At 36.1% G+C, this 25,510-nt stretch overlaps 1 protein-coding gene across 1 annotated transcript in view; it reads left to right on the top strand.

Annotated features, from left to right (window-relative positions):
- The first annotated feature begins 833 nt into the window (after window positions 1-833).
- The window catches only part of LOC110682982 (nodulin homeobox-like), a 28,023-nt gene continuing 3,346 nt past the window's right edge, over window positions 834-25,510 (top strand). The window contains exons 1-12 of the mRNA XM_021859320.1: window positions 834-1,369; window positions 2,763-2,888; window positions 3,449-3,607; window positions 11,166-11,243; window positions 16,975-17,103; window positions 17,265-17,483; window positions 20,957-21,088; window positions 21,269-21,364; window positions 22,212-22,373; window positions 22,697-22,988; window positions 23,085-23,210; window positions 23,296-23,365. Of these exons, the coding sequence (XP_021715012.1) occupies window positions 1,352-1,369; window positions 2,763-2,888; window positions 3,449-3,607; window positions 11,166-11,243; window positions 16,975-17,103; window positions 17,265-17,483; window positions 20,957-21,088; window positions 21,269-21,364; window positions 22,212-22,373; window positions 22,697-22,988; window positions 23,085-23,210; window positions 23,296-23,365 (1,607 nt within the window). The 5' untranslated portion in view covers window positions 834-1,351. The remainder of the gene's footprint in view (window positions 1,370-2,762; window positions 2,889-3,448; window positions 3,608-11,165; window positions 11,244-16,974; window positions 17,104-17,264; window positions 17,484-20,956; window positions 21,089-21,268; window positions 21,365-22,211; window positions 22,374-22,696; window positions 22,989-23,084; window positions 23,211-23,295; window positions 23,366-25,510) is intronic.

Here is a 25,510-nt window from a genome sequence, read left to right as displayed (position 1 = left end):
ACCGTCTTTTGTAAATAATAGGTAAGGTATAACATATTCATGTGGGATCTTTTAAAATTCGTCTCAATAAGTACTATCATAATATATAACTTTTATAATTTTTAGTTATGGAGAATTAAAGTTATTTATCGTTAAAATTTTGCATTGGCAAACGTGATAAAAAAAACAGGTCAAGTAATAAATAACAGAGGAAGTACAAGTTTTGTAATTTTGCTCGTATTGTTTGTAAAAATTGCATAGGCCATTCACTTTAGAAGTGAATAAGTGAATGGAATATTATAAATATCTTTTATGCAGGTTTTACAAAAAGTGACTAGTATGGCCCGACTAGGATAGAAAATACGGACTGCGTTCCGTTACGTATTTTTGTAAATCTAAATACGGACTGCATGCAGTTAAGTATTTTTGTACTTAATTAATTTAGATTACTCCTAGTTTCTGGTTCTTGCATGCTTAATGGTTAAGTCGTACACAAATTGACTTACTTTCAACCATGGGAGTTTGCCCAATGGGTGTGGAGTGATGTAATCCCTCCTCGCATTTTGGAAATTTTTTCGGTTGATCTAGATGGATTTTTTTTCAAAAAAAAAAAAAAGTATTAAAGTTGTCACTTCCAAAGTTATTCACTAATAATTTTCTGTTTTACACAGATCACTAATCAACTCATACAATTAACTAACTCATACAATTCTACACTTGCTAGTTTGCAACTGTATTTATAATAAAATGTAGGTAACCGTCAGCTGATGTTAAAACCGCAAAGGTAACACTATCTATACACATGCATAGTTCACACTTCACATGACACAATTAATTTGCCATAATGACCACGACAAAAGAGTCATCCTAACTACATTTTTTTATTTGAGGAAAACTCATCCTAACCACATTTAAGACATGACAATTTGTAATTGACTTATATTACCATACTTTCCTTTCGTTTGTTGTAAACTTAGTTAATTAATGTAATTTCAGCCGTTTTCAAAATTTTAAAAAAAAAAAAACGAACAAAAAAACTTACAAACAAATTATACAAGATTTGGCGTGTGAAGATAAGATTTGAGAAATTGAAGTGTAAAGATAAACTAATACTCCGTATTTTTTAAAACAGATTTACTCTAAACTCTTAAAAGGTTTACTCTGCCCTTTAATTGGACGATCGTATAAAGACTCAACCCATTTATTTATTAGACGGATACAACCCAATAATAACTGTGGCGGGTCATGGGTCATGGCTTTTAATAGGGATCCAAGGCGTCCAACCCATTGAATTGCTCTATTGAAGCGCATTCGACGTTCTCCATTGAAGCGCAGTTGCCGTTCTCCGTTGAATCTAGTTCTTGTATCCCCCATGGAAGCAGCTTCTGAGGTAAGTTGTTTGTATTTGTTATCATCATATCAAATATCCCTAAAATTATGAGATAATTGAATCAAATATCCCTAAAATTATGGGATAATTGAATCAAATTTGGTTGCTAATGTATTGCACAACACTTTAATGTTAGGATTCAACTATGAAATCAGAGCTCTTTTCCCTGGGCTCTGGGCTGCCGCCCCTCCTGCCCTTCCTCAGGGACGGGCCTGGAAAGGGAGGTTTATGGTGGTTGGGAGGGTTGGTTTTGGGGATGGGTTGGGTGGTTTCGACGTAGTGAGTGTGATTTCCCTAGGCTGTTTCAGAAACTAGCAATTACGTCCGAATAACATGTTTCAACCCCAAACTACCACCTTGAGTGTCATGTTTCAGTCAAATATTACTTGCTATTGTGAATTAAATGATTCCCAATGTCTCCCTAATAATGGTTTTAAATTCTAAGCCTCCAAATCTCCAATGGTCTAATTATTGTGAAAGCTCACAACATTGGAATCAAATTTGCATCGTGCTTATCATGGCATAATCTGCGATCAACATGTCATACCATGACTGTACCCGTGATCTCAGCCAATTTATATTTTCGAACCATGTTCATGCATAACAAAATTTAATCTCTATGAATTGGGTAAAGGGGCTTTGTTTTTCATACAGAGAATGGTAGCTAAGTCACTAGTTTGTTGGTTTGTAGATATTTCATTTCAGGAGCAATAGTAGATAGTTCCATTCCATTTGCATTTATCAGCAGCATGTATATGTTCTCGCGCGCGCGTGCGCGTGCATGTGTGTCTGTGCGTGCGTGTGTGTACATGAGTGACTAGATTTTCCATTTGCTTCTTTTATGTAAATGAGTGACTAGATTGTCCTGGAGTTTGCTTATATAAAATGCTAGACAAAGTTTCAAAATAGCTCACCAGTGTTAAGGGTTGATGGTCCCAGAACTCTTGTGGGATTTCTTTTGTGGGAGGGGTTGATAGAAAGATCCAAACAGAGTAAGAAAGGAGATCTTGGTTCTTTTACTAGAAAGGATTTTCAAGTGATATGAGACTAGTATAGTTTTTTCTGTGCTTAGAAACAGTATCATTCTTCCGTGACTACTTTCTAATTGGTGCTGAAGAAGTCATATCTCTGAATCTATTCAAATCAAAGAATGTCTTGATGATAACGAACTTCTTGTTTTTGCCTGTTTTGTGCGATTATTCTTAATTGTTGCTGGGTGACCTGTTTTAACTTTTCCATTGACCTTTGTTTGTCGAAGGAAAAGGTTATTTCATTTTCTCTGTTGTAGTTGTGGTCTTTTATAATTGTTTGGTTTCTGGCTGTTGTGTCTTCTTTCAGTAATTCTCTTGTTTCTTTGTCCCTTTAAAATATATGACACGTCAATGTTTGGCAGGATATTGACATGATCACAGAAGTACAAGAGTTACAGAGTTTTAACTCTCAGGAGCTCAGTAAGCTGTTAAAGGACTCTGAAAACTTCTCGCTTATCCACATTACAGCAAATGGTTTATCTTTGCAGGTCAGTTGACTATCTTAATTCTCACATTTTTATGAAAGGTAAATAAGAAAATAAGATAGTTGGGTTTGGTTGATTAAAACTGAATAGAAAAAACAAGAAACAAGATGGGGTTTGATTGATTAAAAGTGATTTAAAAAATAGATTATAAGTGAATAAAAGGTGGGGTTTGGTTGATTGCAAAAGTGACTAAAAAAATAGAGGTGAAATGAAACTTTTATATAGGGACAAGATTATTAGGTGGAGTGAGACTTTTATTTGGGGACAAAAGGAGTAATATTTATGACCTCCCTTGGTTTTAAATTGTACTAGGACATTTTAAAGTTGGCCTCAAATTAAGGTGTGGCTCAATTCTCTTCATTAAATTCTATTGTATATTTTATATCCTTAAAAAAGAACTGAAGGTAGGACTACATCGAAATGTACCATAATAAGTATTGGTTTTGTCAAGTGACATACTTTATAAAACAATTCTAGAAAAGTTACAAAAATGTAGGGGATTTTTTTCTCCTTCTATTTTGGTCACTTTTGTGGATCAGGATATTTAAAGCAGTTTTTCTCAGATTGATATGGATAAACTCGTTCGACTTCTTCCTCCGCACCTTACTGCTGTGCTTTTGTCCTCTCAAGGAGATGAAGCCTCTTTGAAATATTTATTATCAGGACTCCGGCTTCTATATTCTTTATGTGAAATAGCTACTCGACATTCTAAGCTTGAACAGGTCAGTAAAATTTTGGCCAATATGTAGCCTTTCAATTGTATACTCCTTTGTCCCATATAAATGTTTTTATTGACTACTTTAAGAGGTGCCTATTAATACTTCCAATTGCTAATTAACCTGTGATTTCATTGTCATTTTATGTCGAATAGCCTTTATGGGCTTTGAATGCAGTTATTAAATATGCTTCAATTACTATAGCAAAATTAGTTTTGTCAAATAAACTCTCATGTTACCATATTAATGGTTTGTCTTAATCCATGTTCTTTGTTGATTAAAATTATTTATTTATATGGAGGAGATACTTCCTTTCTTTCATTTGTTCTTCACTATGCACGTTTGCCGATGCATAGTTTTGACTATTAATATCATTAATCATGTGTTGGTGAAAATTATATATCCTTGTAGCATTTATTGTGACGAATTACTTCCTCCGTTAACCGTTATTTGCAACATTTACCCAAAAAGGGTGCTAACTATTATTTGCAACATTCCCAAATCTTTCTATTTTTAGTAATTTTTTTTAAATAAAATTACAAAAACACCCTTACTTAAAATTTTATAACATCAATTACATACTTAAAACATAATTGATTAAAAACTAATCTAATCTAATTAAACTTATTTTATATCATTCAATAATCATCAATCCTTCATCATCTCTTCATCTTCCCCATTATCTTTCTCTCTCCTCCATCATCTTCTTCCTCTTCCCTCATAATCTATTTTCTCCATCTTCATCCTCTTCAACATTAACTTTTTCTCTCCTCCTTCAACCACTTTTCATGAATTGAAGAAGAAAGACACTCAATTTCACATCTGGAGAAATGGTGGGTTTCGGATCGAGGTTTGTGGGTGGTGGGTTAGGCGGTTTCGGGTTCGAAAGGTGGGTGGTTTAGGGTGGCGTCGGTGGTGGTTTTGGGTACAAAAGGTGGTGGTTTTGGGTTCGTGGGGTGGTTTGTTAGGTTTCTATGGTGGTTTTGGGCGGTGGTTCGAAAGGTGGTGGTTTTGGGTTCGTAGGGTGGTTCGTGGTGTGTGGTGGTTTTATGGGTTTCTGTTGGTGGTTTGCTGGGTTCGTGGGTGGTTTGTTGGGTTTCGGTGGTGAAGGTTGGGTTCGTGGTTGGGTTTTGGTGGTGTTTCGGGTTCTGAGGGTCGACGGGTTTGGTGGTTCTGATTGTTGTCGGTGGTTTTGGCGGTGGTTCTGGTTTTGGGTTTTTGTGGTGGTGCTGGTTTTGTTTAATTGTTTTATTTTTTATTTTTTTTATTATATATGTAGGATTAATACTTAATTACATGCCCTTATATTTCAATAATCATGCTTTAAAAGTTTTGCATTGGCCTCCGCGAAAGGTACCATTGTTGCAAATAACCGTTAACGGAGGAAGTAATAGGATCCCACTTTACTACTCTCTCTCTCTCTCTCGCTCTTTTTTTTTTTGTCTTATTTGCTCTTTGGTTCGTTTCTATTGCAATATTGTAATTTAAATATCTCAAGCTGCGTATTATAAAGCTTGCATGTTTAGAAATAAAATACCAAGACGAAGTTAACAAGATACCACATGACTATGTTTTGAAGTATAAAAAAGTCATTAAAGTGCAATATTCCATTTGCTTTGAATAGTAGCAAGATTCCATTTTGGACAAACATAAAAAACAGAGGGCGTAAGCGGGTACCGGGTACCCGGTGTCAGGTACTTAAAAAATCGGCCCATGACCCGACTCGAGAAAATTCGGGTACCCGAAAGATAATATCCGATTATTTCGGGTTGGGTCATCGGGTACCCGAAATTCTAACATATAGTAATTAAGAAGGAAACAAAGAACCCAATTCATACAACGATGAATTTGCAAATTATAGAAGGGAAACAAGCATTTAAATGCAAAGTAAACCATGATTTAAATAAATAAAAAATTAAATATACCATAAATTCATAATACTCATAATTATTTCTTATTATATATACTACTATTCGTATTACAAATCAATCAACGAATGAAAAAAGTTAGAAACTGTGATATCTATATGACGTATGTGTCTAAATTCAGCCTCCCTCTTTTAGTCTTTACTCCATTTTTATATCAAATACCTGCTAGAATCTACCTTTTGCAATCACTTAGCAGTCTTGAATATTGAAGCTCAATATTTCTATCATTCATGGTGGTTATTGGTTGTCAAGGTTTTTAGATGTCGGCAAAGGAAAAGTTGCAGATCTTGAAATGCACAATTAATGGTGCAGATGCATATAGTGAATTCAAGAGGGTGGGGAGAAGAAGAGTGAGAGTATGGAGGAGGAGAGAGAAAGAGGAAGCAGAAGAAGCAATTGGTTTGAAACCACGAGCGGCTAAGAGACAGATATTGGCTGGCCATTAGTATAAAGATGTAAAACTCCAATAATAATTTTTAAAAACAGTTATGTGGGTTTTCAGGTACCCGTCAAACACAAACAACCGGCCCATGACCTTACCCATTGACTTGTCTTTTTTTCTGGTCGGGTATGCAATTTCATAAAAATTGATTTTTTTACCTGGTTTTTTTAGTCGGCTCAGCTGGTTCATCAGGTCGGGTATTTCGGGTCGGGTAATTTTAAACACCCCTAAGTATATCTATGAATTGACACAGTGTGGGTATTTATGCCAATTTACCAATATGACCTTAGAAGGCTTAGATATATAAAACTAAATATTATTAAAAAATATGCCTCCTCCGTTTTTTTTTAGTATTGCACTACTTGTCTTAGTGAGGAAATTTTATAAATATTGCACCATTTCCATTTTAGGAAAACAAAAATCTATGTTCACATTGCAAATACCTAATGTACCATAACATTTTAACACTTAATTTTTTAGTATGTTTACAATTACATGGGCAGTTTTGTTTTTTTTTACCTTTCTCTCTCTTCCTTTCACACTTTTTAAAAAAACAGAGGAAGTTAAAAAGTTATTGTGAAACTTTATAGGAAAAATTAAAACTAATAATCCCACCTTTTGCTTCATCTTCTCAAAACAATCCCACCTTTTCGGAAATCTCCATATGCTCAAATTGATCCCTCCAGTGGTTTGTAAAATTGATAACCGGTTTTAGAAGGTGACTTGCCACGCGTCACCTTCTAATTGGACTTATTTTTATTTTAAATAATTTTTTAAAAAATAAATAAACCAACCCCCTTCATCCCATGGTTCGAAGATGCGGTATCGGTCGTGATCGCGGAACGATTACGGTGACTTGGTAACGGGACTGATGCATTGGTCTCGGATCATATAACGGTTGTCGCGTACAAATTTATTTTATGTTTTATTTATAATATGATTTTTCAAATAATGTTTAGAAATCTTATGCTCTTTTACTCTAATATATAGCCCAAAAAATATTCTAAAATTATTAAAACTCCTAATCTGTAGTACACTACAGTAGTAGTGTAATTGAAAAAGGGTGAAAAATGAATGAGGATCACGTTGCAAGAGATAAAATGAAGAGGGAAGAGAAAGGGTGGTGGGTTCACTGCATTAGGCCAAAATTAAAGATAAAAAGAATTTCCAGTTGTCATAAGTTATACCACAACTACCTTATAATTTTTATTTTTTTTTTAAAATATAGAAGATATTTTAGACTTTTTGTCGACCTTTGTCAACCTTACCGAGAAATGATCGACTTTCATGGAAAAAATTAAAACCCTTGCTGAAAAGAGCTTAAAGTTTGGGTTTTTTTTTATCGGATCTTTGCCGGAATTGTTTGATGCGGCCGAGTTTTTGCTCAAAACGCCCGTATCGGCAAAATTGCGAAGTTTTAAAAATCTGCGTGACAACCGGGAAATCTCGTAACGACAACTTGGAAATCCGTTACATCTCGGCCGATTCGCGACATAACGGCGTTGGTAGAGTTTGTATACTATGCTTCCCCCCTTCCTGTACCCCCACTTGAAACAATCTCCCCTTGCCTACCAAAGCTGCCCCACCCTTTCCTTGCTGGAGCTTCCCCCACCCCTTCCCTTGCTAACCTTACTCCCTTTCCTCACTAGAGAACCATAAAGAAGATATTTGCTGCAAGAAAACAGAACGTGTGGCAACAGTTTTTTTTGTGAAGAACTTCACCCAATTTTCTCTCTCCTCTCCCCCCCCCCCCCCCCACTTTAATTTAACTCTTTCTTAACTTTTCCAAGTCAAATTGAGCTTTAATCAATGGTATAGTTTATTCTACAAGGGCGATTGAAGCTACTATTGAACAGTCAACTCAATGTAAGCTTAAATACAAGCTGTGGGGTGATTGGTTTTGTTGAATTTTGCCCGATTTTTCTGGTTAATTTCAACGAAAATAATGTTAGAAGAAATAGGTTGTCAAAAAAAAGTGGCAATAATTGCTTCTGCTTCAAAGTGTACTCTAAAAAATTTTGTAAATGGGAATGTTAATGGAATTTTAATGGTGAAAGTAGTGATTATAATGAAGATGAAGATGGCGATGATGATCTTTCTTGTCTCAGGGGTTTAGTTCATGTGGGGGTTTGGAGTTCGGTGAGGGGGGTGCGGTTTGGTGTTTTTGGTGGTGTCTAGGTCCGGTGAGGGGGGTCAGGGAGAGGAGGTGGAGTTTGGTGTTCGGGCTGGAGTCTGGTGGGGTTTTGGGGTTTGGTGAGGCGTGGGCCAAGTGGTGGTGCGGTGGTGGTTATAGCGGGGTTCCCATTGAAGGGGCTGGGAGGTGGAGGTAAGAGGAGAAAGATTTAAGAAAAAACAAAATAATTTTTTTTTTAAAAAAATATAACCTTTTAAACAAGATGTGGGTAAGAAGGATTGTTTTGAGCATATGAAGGTTAAAGGTGGGATTGTTTCTAGATTTTTTCGGAAAAATGGAATTGTTTTAAAAAGACGAGGCAAAGGTGAGATTATTAGTTTTAATTTTTCCAACTTTATATTAATACATATTTAAAATTATATTTCATGATAAAATTTATTTTTAATAAGTTACTAATAAGCTATGGTTACTTGGTTAGTATATCTGCAGTAAAAAAGTAGTAAAAATTTTGGAACGGAGGGAGCATATCGGGACTAATTTGGAAGATTCCTTCATATTGTGAAGAGTGTTAAAGATTCTAAACAAGGAGAACAAAAGATAACTAAGAGAGTACTTTGTCAATAGTTTTGTTTAAGGAGGCTACATTTGCTGGCATGCTTATGGAATCCGTATAGACAATGCAACTCTAGGTTTCAACATATTTTAGAGGCTTAACTGCTTAAGCATATACTCATGTCCGACCCCTATTCCACATTTATTGGAACACTTCTAAAAATGTAAAGGTCACTGCCCCTTTTATTTATTTATTTATTAATGTTACTTTTTCCTAGTAATGGACCTACTAAAATCTGGAGAACTCCAAGCCTAAATCAATGACAAAAATAAATCATCCATCTGCCTTCTTCCTCCTTTCACCAAAAAGTAAATGCACATGTTAAATGTTTTCAAATAATTGTAAATTATAGGTCACAACCACTCGATTTTTTTTTCCTTGTAACACATCTTATTTCATGCTTGCCGATGCATTATTTCAATCACTAATATATTTACTCTCCCCGTTTCGTAATAATCGCAATGGTAGGGAGTGCACATAGTTTAAGAAAAATATAGAGTAGGCTTGTAGGCTTCAACAAATTAGTGGGGTTGGTATGAGAGAGAAATAATAAAAAAGTAGTGTAAGTGGGTTTGATAGGAGAGAGAAATAGTAAAATATTTGTGAAGGTGGGGTTAGTATGGGTTATAATTAATAAAATAATAGTGGGTCCTTACCAAATAAGGAAGTGTTGCAATTATTATAAAACATACATAAATGGAAAGAGTTGCGATTATTATGAAACGGAGGGAGTAATTAATACCCAATATATTTCTTTCACAATATAAATACCCAATATACCCCTGCTTTTTAATACTTCTAGCTTCACTTTATACTTGCAATCAGTAGTGCAAGTTTGTACTTTTACCTCTATCTTCCTTTTTCCCACTACCTAAAATCTTGTGCACTTCCCCCATGTTGCAATATTAAAGGAGTAGAGGAATTATGCGGGATAAACTTTGTTCTTGCAAGATTTGAAGGGCTCTCTTCCTAATAGCATTTAGCAGATGATCACAAGCCACAAGTGATGCTTGGTTAAGCTAACTTCCTAATAGCATTTAGCAGATGATCACAAGCCACAAGTGATGATTGGTTAAGCTAACTAGATAGCAAAACTCATCAATGCAATAACAATTCAAAACTGATATATTTATTAATGTACACATCAGCCTTATGTAGGCATTATAGCCATGCCTATAAGAATCCTGATGCACTTAGGGAAAACTAAACAAATCAGCAAACCAAAGTAAGATTACTTGCCTAAGACTTAGTCAACACACCTAGCATGAATTTGTAAATAAAATCTAACTCCAACTAGTATTCTAATCCCACAAGGATTCTACAACAACAACAACAAAGCCTTAGTCTCAAAATGACCTACAAGGATTCTAATTACAAAAATAATCTAAAAGTAAAAAAAGTGCTAAAGTGCTTAAACCACAAAAGACCTATACCAGGTAGGATTTATAAACTGTGCAAACCAAATTTGACACAAACTCTAATTAAACTAGCATATGAAGACTCCTATTAGAAGTAGTAATCAACTTGGAACCATCCAGCAACCTGTGGGGCCTAAGTAACCCCAAATCTGCCACCTTTTAGCTTGCTTGACCTCCAAGAGATATTCAAGAAGGAAAAATTCATGTGTGGGACACGTCACCTTGATTCACATATCACAATGATTAAAGAGAAAGGAAAGGAATTATCAAGATCTTGATGGCTTTTTGGGAATGCTGGTTCTGCTAGATGGTTAGTTGGCATTTGGCACTATAACTTTCTTTTTTGGTTTTCCCCCACATTATGATATTGTATCTCAAGTAATCAGATTTAAATGCAAGGAAGAAGTCTTGGTCATCATGACTTCCCCTAAACAGGAGAAAAATAGACGGAGAAAGTGAAACTAACATTAAATAGGGAAAGCATAATGCTGTCTTGTTTTTCCCTTGCTATGTCATCTCCAACATTCCAGCACAATGTTGCCTTGTTTGATTTTGGGTACTATATGTGCAGTTGCAGTTTAGAATATCGATTCCTCATCTGTGCTGACCTAGATCTTTACTTTAAAGCTAATATGAAGTTAATCCACTTTGCCAAGAATATTACCCATTAAGTTTTTTTGTTTATAGCTGATCCTTTTGTTAAAACGCTTCTGTCATTTAATGAGTTTTTGGAGGGAAACTAAGCCGGTTTAGTTTTTTCAGTATTTTATTCATACTAAAACATTGAGTTGGTAAAACCTCTGTGCCGTTAACATGGTAATTATTTCTCAATTTTCGTCCAGTGACCTTGATTGCTTACTGTTTTTCTGCATGTTGTCAGCTTATTTGTGGACTCTCAATATTCTCTATTTCCTATATCTGTTTTGAGTTGTGGTTAAGTTGTAGCTTCTATATGAGTGGCTTATTAACAAATAAATATGAATTTGTGCTCATCATTATGTGTGTTAACAGTTCTTTTATTCTCTACAGATCTTGCTCGACGATCTGAAAGTGTCAGAACAGCTGCTTGATTTGGTGTTCTATTTACTCAGTTTCTGCTGTAAACAGGTTCTCTGCCTTCATTAACTCAATTAATTATGTTCATGAAAGTACTACATCACGGCCTAAATGCTGCAAGGAATCTCTTTATTGAACCATAATATCTTTTCCAAATTTTGATTTTGGATTATGTTCCTTAATAAGATTTGTGGTCTATGTCTGCTTATGCTATTAAGCATTTGGCGGCCCCATTTGAACAGCAGTAAAAATTTGTAATGTATATAATGAAAAGTAAAAATACACTTTAATAATCCCAAGTATGGCGATTTACTTCTAATAATCTCAACTAAGGTTTATTATCTAATTATCCTAACTATACTATGTGTTTGCTTCCCATGACCGGTAACCTGCTAAAAGAGTGTTTTTTTTTTTTTTTTTTTTTTTTTTTGGGTTTTAATAGCCAAGTGTCAACACGTGATTGGTCCAAAATTTTTTTAAAAAAAAAATAGATAAAAACATTAAAAAAAAACCCAAAATTTCTCGGCTGCCAAACCCTAACCCCTCCCCTTACCTCGTCGGAAAGGTTCCCGACCACCCCCTTAACCAACAAAAACCGGTCGGCCTGTCCTTTAGCACCCCACCTGACCTACCGCCGACCCCCTAAACCACCTACCCAGCTACCTCGGCCCAAAACCACCGACCCATCTCTCGAAATTAGGCGCCCTCTCCTTTCCTCCGCCGCCAAAATTGCCACTCCTCCCTTCCCCCACCCTTGAAATCGATTGTTTCGACGGTGGGGGAAGGGAGGAGGGGCGGTTTTGGCAACGAAGGAAGAGAGAGGGCACGAGGCTCGTGTTGGTCGTTTTTAGGGTCGTGGTGGCTGTGTGGGTGGTTTTGGGGGTCGAGGGTGGGTCAGGTAGGGTGGTAAAGGGCCGTCCGACCGATTTTTGGCGGTTAAGGGGGTGGCCGGCCGGTTTCCGGCGAGGTAAGGGGGGGGGGTTAGGGTTTGGCGGTGGGAAGGTGGCTGGGCAAATTCTTTGTTTTGTTTTTTTTTTTATTTTTTTTATTTATGTTTTTAATTTTTTTTTAATTTTTGGGCCAATCACGTGCTGACATGTGTCATGGTTACCTGGTATAATAGGTCGTTGACTTGGTGTTGACCAGTTGGGACCATTGGAGGCAAACACATAGCATAGTTAAGATTATTAGATAATAAACCTTAGTTGGGATTATTAGAAGTAAATTGCCCATAGTTGGGATTATTAAAGTGTATTTATCCTAATGAAAAAGAACTGAAGTATACTAGAAAGAAAATCCAAGTCAGTACGTCGCAGCCTTCTGCCTTCTTGTCACTCCTAGTAATAGTTTTTGCTCTTTGGTAGGGCCAAAGGTAACTTATAAGCCAGTGGAAACTTCCATTGACTTAATCTACGTTCCTTGCAAAAGCCTTCTCTTTCTCTCTGTTCCCCTTCCGGGCGTTATCTTTAATTGATCCCTCCACACCCCAGCCATGCTATTAATCACTTAGAGCATTCTAAAGCCACTGCCATGGGCTTGGTGACTTGGGTTTGTTAAATGGAAGAGGTGAAACATGGAAGATCTAATCAGTGTTCAAATTGGCAAGTTTGGGTAGTTTGGACTGTAAGTAGACAACTCAAAGTGATATTTCTATAATTCTTTGAAAACACTTTTGTGGGATAGCGGGAATATGCGTACTTGTTCCCATACTACATCTGGAATAAAATCATGTACTGTACTAGTGTACTACCATGTAAAGCTGATACTGCCTCCTCAAAGCTCCATAAACAGCATGTTTAAATCCTAGTCAAAAAAAGTAGTGGCTGCTTCTAACGCATGGTTGGCTGGGGACATGAGTGTGTTAGGCCATGGATATATGTTTGTCAGTCATCAATTTATGATATATCACCACCTTGTTGGTCCCTGGTCAATTGTATACCTCTTGTTAATCCATTTCTAATCTGGTTAGCTATTGATTCTTTAATTATTGTTGATGTTATGGAATAAGGAAGAGGAGGAAGCTATAAGTAGTAGATGTGATGAAGGAAATAGGAGAGCAAGATGGTATGATGGTTGCTGATGCTGCATAAAATTATGGAGTGATTGATTATGAAAGTTTCACCATATGGGGTATCAGGTGTACGGGGTTTCCTTTTATTTAAAACGGCATATTTGAAAATGAAATTAAAAAATGCAGCAGCTGACTGAAATTCTTAAATATTTTGCTAGCTAGATAAAATTTGGCAAAGCTTTTTCACCATATATCTCTATACTACTGACATGGCATATGCATGCCTGGACCTCAAATATAAAAAATACCTCCATGTACTAACTTTGGACCTAGGACACCATGTGAATGATGCAAAACCAAAGGGTATGTATAAGGCTGTAGGTGCTATTACCAAAATAAACCCATCAGGTACTAAAATAAATCCTTCCAAGGCTCCATCCTAAAAGAAATCTCAAATTTATGAAATTCCTCTTTTTCCATTTCTCTCTCACCCATTCAAGTATTTAATACCCGATTTTGAGCCATTGCTGCCCCCGTGATCTCCATCTCCTAAGTATATGTTTTTGCCTTTCTTACTAACCCACTATGCCATTAATGGGTTTTCGCTCTGCCAAAAAGTTGCCTGGTACATTGAGTCTTAAATCTGGTCATTTGGTTTTAATTTCAACTGTCAAGGGCTCTGTTTTGGAGCTTTAATTGTGAATTTCCACTACCTAGATTTCTAGAACAATGGTGGTACTATCTTTGAACTTTATGTTCTTTCCATTGTTTAGATAATGGGCCTAATGGCTGTGTTACAGAAGGCGGATTATTGGTGGTACTATCTTTGAACTATATGTTCATAAATATATTGAACTATGTTTCTCTGACGAGGATGCACATCAAGGTCCCAATACCATTGTATAATTTTCGGGTTGTAGTAGTTTCTGGAATCAGTTGGTGTACCAGGTGGGGTCTGTTCCTTTTTTGTTTTGTTTTTTTTTTTTTTAATTTTTTTTTTATTAATACATATTTTGGAATCATCTGTCTTTCAAAGTGGCTGCTGGTGTTGCTAGGTGGATTCAAGATAATGGTACTGATATGCAGGATTTGATGATTGTGATAGAGTGGTGGTGCTAGTTCTGGTGTGGCAAAGTTGGTGTTTCTAGTAATAGGGTTGGTGATGGTGGAGATTACTAGTGATATTGGTGTGGCCTCCCCTCCTACACCACTTTGGAACCACCTTCTGTTATCTAGTAATTATTGATTGGCTCATAGTGCTAATTAATCAATCAGTGCAATGCTGCATAACCACAGGGGTGTTGACTGAAATTTTGAATTAAGAACAGTTGTTTACTAGGAAGCAATTTTGAATTTCTGTATTTATATATTTATTATTCCCTCCGTTTCGTAATAATCGCAACACTAGGGTATGCACAAACTAAGAGTAAGGCAAAGGAAGTTGTTCGCCAAGTGAAAGAAAAGGCTTATCAGGAGTTTTATGAAAAGCTTGACTCCAAGGAGGGAGAAAAGATCATTTATAAGATGACGAAGAGAAGACAAGAGGCAAGGAAGGATATTGGAATGGTAAAGTGTGTCAAAGATAAGAACCAAGTTGTTCTTGTACAAGATGAGGACATCAAGGAGAGATGGAAGGGGTACTTTGATGAATTGTTTAATGGAAGTAATGGAGTGGTGACAGTCTGTGAGTGTTGAAGAAATCAACATGGAGTATGTGCGGAGGATTAGGAGAGTAGAGGTGGAGATTGCATTGAAGAAGATAAAGCCTAAGAAGGCGGTTGGCTCTGATGGTATACCGATAGAGGTGTGGAGGTGTTTGGGTAAGATTGGTATTGATTGGTTAACAAACCTCATTAACAAGATACGGAGAGCTACAAGGATCCCGCAAGATCGGAGGAAGAGCACTTTGGTCCCGGTCTATAAAAGCAAAGGAGATGCTCAAGATTGTTCTAACTATCGAGGGATCAAGCTTATGAGTCACACTATGAACTATGGAAGCAATCCATTTGATAAGACAAATGATGGAGTTTATAGGGTAAAGAAGAGCTACAAGGATCCCGCAAGATCGGAGGAAGAGCACTTTGGTCCCGGTCTATAAAAGCAAAGGAGATGCTCAAGATTATTCTAACTATCGAGGGATCAAGCTTATGAGTCACACTATGAACTATGGAAGCAATCCATTTGATAAGACAAATGATGGAGTTTATAAGGTAAAGAAGAGCTACAAGGATCCCGCAAGATCGGAGGAAGAGCACTTTGGTCCCGGTCTATATAAGCAAAGGAGATGCTCAAGATTGTTCTAACTATCGAGGGATCAAGCTTATGAGTCACACTATGAACTATGGAAGCAATCCATTTGATAAGACAAATGATGGAGTTTATAGGGTAAAGAAGAAGGGTTTTCATATGGTTTTTATTGATTTAGTGAAGGCATATGACAAGGTGCCAAGAGAGGTACTTTGGTGGGCAATGTTGAAGAAAGGTATCCCACGAAGGTACGTAGACCTGGTTAAGGATATGTATCGGGATATGTCAACCAATGTGAGGACATGTGGAGGGTTGACAAAAGATTTTCCTATTACAATTGGATTGCATCAAGGGTCTGCATTAAGCCCTTTCCTTTTTGTAACAGTCTTAGATGAATTAATTAGACCAATTCTAGATGAAGTCCCATGGTGTATGTAGTTTGCGGATGATATCGTTTTGGTGGATGAAACTAATGATGGAGTTAATGCCAAGTTGGAGAAATGGAGGCAACGGTTGGAATGTAGAGGGTAAGATAAGTCGGAGTAAGACCGAATATTTGGTATGTCGCTTTGGTACCCAGGGGGGTCAAGCAATAAGGTGGCGAGTTCATTAGCGAATGTTTTAAATATCTTGGTTCGATCATCCAAAAAAATGATGACATTGATCAAGACGTGGCCCATAGGATTAAGTCGGGGTGGCTTAATTGGAGAGCGACCACGGGAATGTTATGCGACCGAAGCATTCCCTTACAGTTGAAGCGCCATAAGCCCAGTGTTGCTCTTTGGTACAGAATGTTGGGCTTCTAAGAAGGAGCACATTAAAAAGATGGAGGTTACGAAGATTCGAATGTTAAGGTGGATGAGCGGGAACACTCTAAGAGATAGAATCAGAAATGAGGTGATTCGCAAGAAGTTAGGTGTGGCAGGCATTGCAGACAAACTAAGGGAAAAATCATTTGCGTTGGTTTGGGCATGTAAGACGGATACCTGAGGGTGCACCGGTACGAAGAGTGGAAGAGTGGGACCATGGAGGGGTTAAACGAGGGAAAGAGATACTGTAAAAGACTTGGTTGGAAGGAGATCCGAAGGATATGACGTATATGGATGTACATGAGGGTGAGGCATTGGATCGTAAGGGATGGAAGAGGAGGATCTTTGTTGATGATTACACGGAATAATCAAATTTGGTTCATGTAGCTGGCCCACTTATGGGATTAAGGCTTTGATTGATTGATTGATAGGGTATGCACAAAGTTTTAGGAAAATTATAGGGTGGGGACCATAAGTGGGTTTTATTATAATATAAAGTGTAGTTAGTATGAGATAGAAATAGCGTAAGTGGTGTTGATAAGATGATAGAATTAACAAAATTTGTGAAAGTGGGTTAGTAGGATAGAGAAATAATAAAATAATTGTGGGACCTTACCAAATAAGGAAGTGTTGTAATTATTATGAAACGGAGGTAGTAGAATATTCTATGATGCAACTGATATGTGAAATTGAAATTTTCTCTTGCATGATCTAGAAATACAGGTTTTCTGGTGCTATGCCACTTCTGTACTCGGCACTTGTAGCTTGCAGTATGTATCTACTCACTGCTTGCATTTCATCACAATGGAGTGAACTCGCTTATGTTCTCCAGGCACACCCTAAGGTATAATATCTTACTTAGTCTGTTTGTTGTTGTTAATCAATTCAAAGCTGATAATTTATCCCAGCTGTTATAACTTATATGTATTCCTCCTGGCATCAGCTCTGAACTAGTGGTTTACCATTTTGACATTTAGAATGGCTGAACAAGTCTTTCTTTGACAGGTTGACATATTCATAGATGCAGCCTTTGGAGCTGTCCGCATGAATATCAGCTTCCTTCAGATAAAGCTGTCAGCTGATGAGAATGAGTTTCACTCGAATTCTAGTCTAGGCGCTGAAAAGGCAATCAATTTCTGTTGCCAGCAATGTGAGGCTTCTTTGCAGTTTCTCCAGTCGTTATGCCAAAATAAGTCTTTCCGAGAACGCCTTCTCAGGAATAAGGTTTCCACAGTTTCTATATTTTTTTTATAAAGCATTTATTATCTATTATATTATTCTGTACTCTTCCAAGTATGCTTGGTGGCTGGCTTTTAAGATAGGAGAAGTAGACTGTTGACAAGTAGAACCACATCTAACAAGTACCATCTCTCATTATATTTGGCAAATATGTCTACACAAGAAACAAGGAGCTTTCCATTTGCATAACATTTTGTTTTCATTTTAAAGTAGCTATGGTCTTCTGTTTGAAGGCACATATGAGCTTCAGTATGTAGCTTACTAGCTTGCAAATTTCATGATTTTAGGTCTCATTATATTCCTGGTTGTTAGGGTTTGATTTGAATAGTTAATCCAGTAGTTAAAGAATATAAAAGGGAGAAAATATGATGCACATGTCTTATGGGGAAAACCTTCAGTACAATGGTTAACAGAAAGAGGTGCTATTAAGTCTAGTGATAGTGAATTAGTGATAAAGGATTATAATGTCTCTTTGTTTTAGTCTTGTGAATATAAATGTCTTTGTTTGATCCACGAGATATGGAGAGTATGTATTGCTTGAAGAAAAGGAGAAGATAGAATTCTGACTGATATTTCTTGTTGTTAGGAAATTGGTGGTTTGTAGCGTTTTTTGAGGCATCCCGACAATTATATACCTACTTTACGGCTCATGAACAAACTATCTATTATATTTATTTCTGATTAATGCGGAACAAGTCAATGAAAAATAAGAATTGAGAAAAAAGATAAATGGAGAAAACACAAGGATTTACATGTTTCGGTCAAGTTAGAGTATTAGACCTTCATGGGGGGGGGATTCGAGAGCTTTTTCACTATAATGGAAAAAGAACAATGAGAATATAAGGAGTATTAATTTTAATGGCCTTCTAGGGTATGTTCTATTGATCACCTAAAGGGTCCTTTTATAACATAAGAAAACTCCCAAGTATAACTCAAATAGCGGTCATAGAACAAATACAGTTTTAGGAAACGTTCCATAAAACATGCTAAGCTTCAAACCGGACCAAAAACACCTTACTCGATCAGGAAAAGCAAGTCTTTGCCCTTTCCAACCGTGCCCCTTTTTGGCACAGACTTGCACTTTGTCAGTAAATTCCAGCTTCGATAATTCTTCGTAAAACGGCTACAACTTTCTTGTTTCTTATCGGAATTGGGCACTTAATTTGTTGTTGGAAAGCTCTTGGAATAAGCTATCATCTCCTACTTAAATCACCTCAAGATCACTTATAGATTGAGTGATATCTACATTCGAAGTCAGCCTTTGCCATTTCACTAGATTTCAAGTCACAATTAACACTTGCTAAATGTCTGAGCTTCTTGAATCATCCTTATCAGGCTGATTAGATCTGAAAAGCAGTGTTAGGATAAAGCTTCTGATTAAGCAAAGGTCATATGGACACCAAAGAAAGAATTCTCGTGCTTGGCTTCTCTTGGAGTGGTATGTCAGCCACAGTTTTCATTGGGTGAAGGCTGTTAGGGGCTCCTTCCAGAATTAAGGTGGCACAAAACATGGTGGCTTGGGAGGATGACAAGGCTTATGGGACCCTTTTCTAAGTGAATTTTGTCTGTTAAGTGAATTAGATGCTGCTTGTTGGAGGATGAAGGAAAGCTGAAAAATCACAAAATTGGACTTTCATGATGATAATATACTTCGTAATTGTCATGGAAATCCCTGATCATATGTCCTCAAATCCTCTTGTAAGAAGATGGGGAGAGGGGATTTGCTCAGTTATAACTGATTGGTGGAACCCTGTTGGCAGATTTAAAGGATAAAGATCGTGGTTTGATTATTTAATTCGGTCAGCTTAATTTTATTGGCTTTGTATTGGCTGTATTACAAGGGTTTCCTTGTTCTATATTATCCTTGGAATATTAATGCACTCATATTTGTCAGTTTTACATAATAATTGAAATCTGACAATTTCTCGTTGTTTGTTCATGATTCTAAAACAAACTTATTATGGAATGGATGGAGTAGCTTTGGGTCATGGGTCAAATCCAATGGGATATGTCAATTTGCTACCATGAAAAAATTTAATAGACAAGCTGCATGAAAGGCAGTTGCAAAAATTGGCCAGCACTCAGCTTAGGCGATATATCAGGGTAGAAAGAACAACAAAACCAAAGCTTTAATTTCAAAAGGATGAGGTCAGCTGTAATATCTATACTTTCTTTAATTAAATGCATTAAGTATGCTGACAATATACCATTCTTAGCTTATAAGGCAAATGAAGCGTATCTGGCTAGGGGTGACATTCTCCATGTAGTTCTGCACCTTCAATATAAATCACCGAGCCCTGGCTTCTTTCTTGTTTTGATAGTTAAGAACGTGGCTATCAGCATGCTAAACTTGTCTCTCCAGTATTTCCATTGTTATTTTCTCTTATGAAATGATTAGAGCTATATTTCTGGAGACTGAAGGAAGATTTTATCTTTGGTGGGGCTTGTCTTGCTAATGACTTAATTGAAGACCTGAAGTTGAGGGAGGTTTGATTTGAAGTGCTTTACTCCATAAATGCATCTCTTTGGTAAGGACTACAGAAGTGGCAGTGGCAGTGGCTGTTCTGGTCAGAGGCTTATCCTTTGTGTCCGTGAATTATCAAGAGATGGCATGGACTTCAGTTAATTATTAGAATGCTTCAATGCATTCACTCCTATAGTCCTATTCTATGATATGAAAGGTTGCCTTTGCGGCTCCAGGTTTTGCTCCTCAGAGTGCCTTGCGCCATTTGAATCTAAGATACTAGAGACTCTAAGGTCTTGAAGTAGTTTAAGGCCTTGATTTGGGTTACTTGTTTTAACAAGCTCAACACTGATGATAAGCTGTAGATTCGGCAACTAAAGGTGTGTGCTCCTTGTCATTAGCAAAGGGGACTATTTATCATCTTATGTTTAACCATGAGGCTTTGGGATTTCACTGGATCGATTTTTTTAGGGTGATGGAGAATCTACTGGTTTATTTAGTTCCTATCATGTGCCATGGTTGCGGAGGCATGACCAAACATTTAAATGTAAATGACTAAATGTTAGTTGGGATCTGTGCTATAGCTTTGTGTGTCTAGCTTCTCTTTGTTGTCGCATTGGGTGTTTTTCCTGGGTTGTTAAATTTTCCAAAGACAGCATGATATTTTCCAGTGGTCTTCTCTATTGTACTTTTTTGTCAAGGTATCCAGGGAGCTTTGACTGTGACGAAATTTTATGTTATGACATTTAAATATGAAAGGGAGGTATAAGGAAGCTATGGTCATGCTGCTGGTTGCTGTAAAATCTAGAAGGATAAGACATCAGTTTATAAAAATAAGTGAATGAAAAAAGAAAGAAATCTTGTACCTTAGTGGCATATGTAATCCTTGTTATTGTTTGAAGTGGTTTTCTTGCAGATATGTAATATTATTATTATTTTTGGACCAGCATGATTTAATCTGTCTTACAAAGTTATGTATTGTGTATCAATGTAGGAGTGGTGTGGGAAGGGAGGAGTCCTTCGTCTTGTTCAAGCTACCTTGAAATTGAATATCTCACCATTTCTCAAGGAGCCTCTTGCAGTGGTAGCTTCTGTTTCTAGGCTAAAAGCTCGAGTTCTATCAATTGTAAGTCAAAAAACTCAAAAGGTGTAGATTTCTCTAAGTGATCCTCTAGAATTGTATTTACTATTGTACTTCAGTTGGTTCAGTATCTGTAGTTTGGCTGAAAATGGTAACCAGTGAACTTCAGAATTGCAATTGCTAAGAGGGCTACTAATTGACTTAAGAAGTACTGGCATTTTGCAGCTGCTGCATCTTTGTGAATCAGAAAGTGTGTCTTATCTGGATGAGGTTGCCAGCATTCCAGAGAGCCTGGAGCTTGCAAAGTGTGTTGCTGTAGAGGTAAGCTTAATAGAACAATTCTGTATTCTATAAGATCTTATAGGAGGAAAAGCATACGTTCTTCATATATATTCACTCCCTTTTATAAGATGGTCATCATACAGGTATTGCCATCACCGCTTTCTTTCTCAACTAAAAATAATTAAATAAATAAATAAATAAAAGAAAAGAAATGAATGTTTATTGGTGAAATGTTCGCTAGTGGATTCAACCAACCTCCCTTTTACTGAGAACATTTTCCTACTATTTCTTGAGGAGCTTCTTATTTAATAGAAAGAAGTCCAAAATGATATATATTTATATGTTGCATCTTTTACTTTTTATAAGCATCGTTATGTGTCCCATTTTTCGGTAATTAAAGAGATTTTTTCTTGAACTTAACAGAATTTGAGTATCACCTTCTTCTCCATTGCTGTATATTATGGAACTTTAACCTAGTTGAACGTAACAGAATTTGAGTATCACCTTCTCCATTGCTGTATATTATGGAACTTTAACCTAGGATTCAGATTGGTCATTAATTGACAATAATTAAAGTGATGCAAAAGCTGGTGAAATTGTGAGAATATCTGATATATTTATTTGCCTATGGGTTGAGATAGTTGTTTGTTTCTAGATTCTTACTCTAGTTTGGGCTTCATTGACAGGCTTTTACTTCGTTTATAGCATGTGAAATGAAAAATGATTCATTCTCTCTATAAAAAATAGGAGATATAGATTATAGTTTTTTCATATTATCATTTTTATTTCTGATTCATTATTTTATAACAATTTGCATTAGTCACATATGCCTTTCAGAACCAAGGGTCTACTAGGTATTTCACTAATGATCCATGTATTGATCTAGGTTATTACATTACTGAAGACCATGTTTAGCAGAGATCTTAAACGACTGGTAAATCACTCGGGTAAAACATACCCAAGGGGGCTTTTGCAGCTCAATGCATTGCGCCTGACAGATATCTTCTCTGATGATTCAAATTTTCGTTCCTACATTACAACATATTTCGTGAGCTCTCTTGCAATGCCTTGTTGTTTTATTAATTCTTCAATAATGCACTTATCACATGGTATCCCTGTACCCTTGGTCATTTTCAGTTGATATTTGGCATGTCTGTACACGGTTATTTGCAGAATTAGGGGCCCCACATTTGCCATATAACATGTTTCAAAACTATTATACTTTTATGTTAATTGTCTTATAAATCACTTTGTATTTATATATTCCATTTGATGCCTAATTTTCTCTATTCGCGTCATGCACATCATTTTATTATCATTTCTTTTTTAAAAGTTCCATACTTATTGCATAGGCTTTCCATGTTTGTCCAGGCTGAAGTGCTGGCAGTGATCTTGTCAATTCCCTACCAACAGTTTTTGGCTGGTTGGTGTTCATCTGACTTACCTCTAAAGGAAGAAGATGCTTCACTGGAATACGAGCCATTTGTTATGGTTGGGTGGATTTTGGACTCGTCTTCAATGCTAGATACGATAAATGTAAATGCATATGAATCTAACTTTATTCCAACCAACAATGCCCAAGCGTCTTATGCCCATCAACGAACTTCTCTATTGGTTAAAGTGATTTCCAATCTTCATTGTTTTGTGCCTAAAATTTGCAAAGGTCAATTTTCTTAGTCTGATTCTTGTTTTCATGTGCATCAAAAGCATTCTTACTATTATCTGCTGTTAACAATCTAGCTTTCACTCTAAATTACAGAGCAGGAGAGGAATTTGTTTCTTCACAAGTTTCTTGAACGTCTGAAGCTGGATTGGCACGATCCACAGGCTGGATCTACATTCAGCTCTGCTCCTCAAAAAGCTGCTACTATATGCAAGAATCTTCGTAACTATAATTCCCTGACCACCTCTTTCAGATTTGATATAAAAACTTCTGCATAATTTATGAGTGCCTGGTATAATTTGTGTAGGTTCATTATTGGGTCATGCAGAATCCTTAATCCCCACTTTTCTTAATGAGGAGGATGTACAACTATTAAGGTAATTTGGCGTCTTACATGCAGTGTGCTCTTTAAGCTTGTATGATTTCTGCTTTATGATTTTTTTTTTTTTATATTGATAAAATTGTAAATTTTGAATCGGAGGCTTTTATTTTGGAACGGAGGGAGTATATACATATGAATAGTAACGTGCTTAAGTCAAACTTGATTGTAACTTATATAGAGTACTACGTACAATCATACATGTATTGCTTTAATGTTATTTTGCTTTAATTTCTTTTCATATTAGTTTTACAAGTATTGAATGATAAGTATAATAATCATATGAGGCTAGTATACTTACATGTATTTGTATTTTATTATTTTTATATTCTAAACTATTTACAAATTTAAATATGTTTTAATGTTTTTTTATTCAGCATGTATATTTTATATATATATATATATATATATAATTCTTTTTTTTTTTATTGAAATAAGAATTGCTACAATTAATTTATTTAATTGTATCATTAATAGATCTTGTTTGAAAGTACTTTACAAGCTGAATTTTTATGATGTAAAAGTTACAAATTTACTAGTATAGAACTTGTGTTGAAAAAAAATATAAATATTTTATGCATATGAAATTTTTAAAGTTTATCCAAAATTAAACCTCAAAATAACATATTCATCTTGAAAAAATGTGTTTGAATATTGCTTACACATTATGTGTGGCATGCTTATGCTTAGCTGAGCTTAAGACTTAATAGTTGGCAAAGTGTTGGAATGCCAAGTATCAGTCTTGTAGCATTGGTTGAGAACTCAGCTTTATATGTAATGTTATATGATATGATATATTAGATTATGTATATTTTATATCCTCATACGGGATTAGATGGAAAAAGTTGTATATGAAGGCAAAAACAAGTCAACAAAGTACCTTCTTTACCTACTTTTATTTGGTGGTTAATTTTCAGTGCTTATTGCTAGGAGAAGATAACTTGAAATGAATAAATAAATAGTAAATTTTTCAGCAAAAAACTTTTAAAAATATCATCGAAAAAAAAAACCTTGTAAAAATAATTTGGCAAACAAGAACCACCAACTTACTTTTTCTTCCAGCATTGACTCACATTTACCGGCATTGACTTCTTATTTTTCTCTCTCCTCCATCACCGCCACCACTATCTCTCCTCCCTTCCACTACCACCACCACCACAATTTCTCATCTCCCTTCAATTTTCTCTCCTTTCAACAAAAATTTACCACCACCGTCTTATATCCTATCCCCCTGCTTTACCCCACTATAGTTGCTTTCTCCTCCTGTCGCCATTTGTCTTATCGTACCTTGCCTCACTGCAATTTCTCTTTACTCTCCATTCAATTAGTTGACCATTATAATGGTCAAATTTAAGTGGGGGTTTAAGATCGAAACCCTTTTGACCATATTAGGGTCGGTTTCCATCGTTGGCACGTGGCGTTGTTTAGTTCATGTTGGTTTTTGTAGTTCATATGGTAGGTTGGCTTTGATGATGAGACCAATGTCGAAGAGAGGCAGCTTTGTAGGTGGTGGTGGGTCTGTTGTTAAAGAAAGGAGAGAAAATTGAAGGGAGGAGATGAGAAATTTTGGTGGTGGTGGTGGTGGGACGGAGGAGAGAGAATAATGGTGGCTGTGGTTGGAGGATAGTGAATAGTTGTGGCAGTAAGGGAGGGGAGAGAAAAGTAAGAAGGCTATGCCGGAACACGTGTCAACACCGGTAAGTAGTTGAGCTTTCATCTAGCAAAAATGCTAGAAAATTTTTAAAAGGTTTTTTTTTTTTTTTTTTCCTTCACAAAATGGTGCTTTAAAAAGGGTTTTTCTAACAAATTTTCCAAATAAATATCACCTCCATTTCAGAATTATGTGTGAATTTTTTTTATTGCATACCCAATTAAGTGGACAAAGTGGTGAAATCTGACACAATTTTCATCTGATTAGAAAGGGTGTGTGTACAACAAAGTTACACATGTGAGGTAAATTCACCCAATAAAATACTTCCTCTGTTCTTTTTTACTTGACCTATTTCTTTTATCATGCTTGCCAATGCAAAACTTTAGCGATCAATAACTTTAATTCTCCATAAGTAAAAATTATAGAAGTTGTATATTATGATAGTACTTATTAAGACAAATTAAAAAAGATCCCACATGAATATATTTTTCC

Source organism: Chenopodium quinoa, unplaced genomic scaffold, assembly GCF_001683475.1.
Source record: "Chenopodium quinoa cultivar QQ74 unplaced genomic scaffold, ASM168347v1, whole genome shotgun sequence".
Lineage (NCBI taxonomy): Eukaryota > Viridiplantae > Streptophyta > Magnoliopsida > Caryophyllales > Amaranthaceae > Chenopodium > Chenopodium quinoa.
This window is presented reverse-complemented; position numbering and strand designations above follow the sequence as displayed.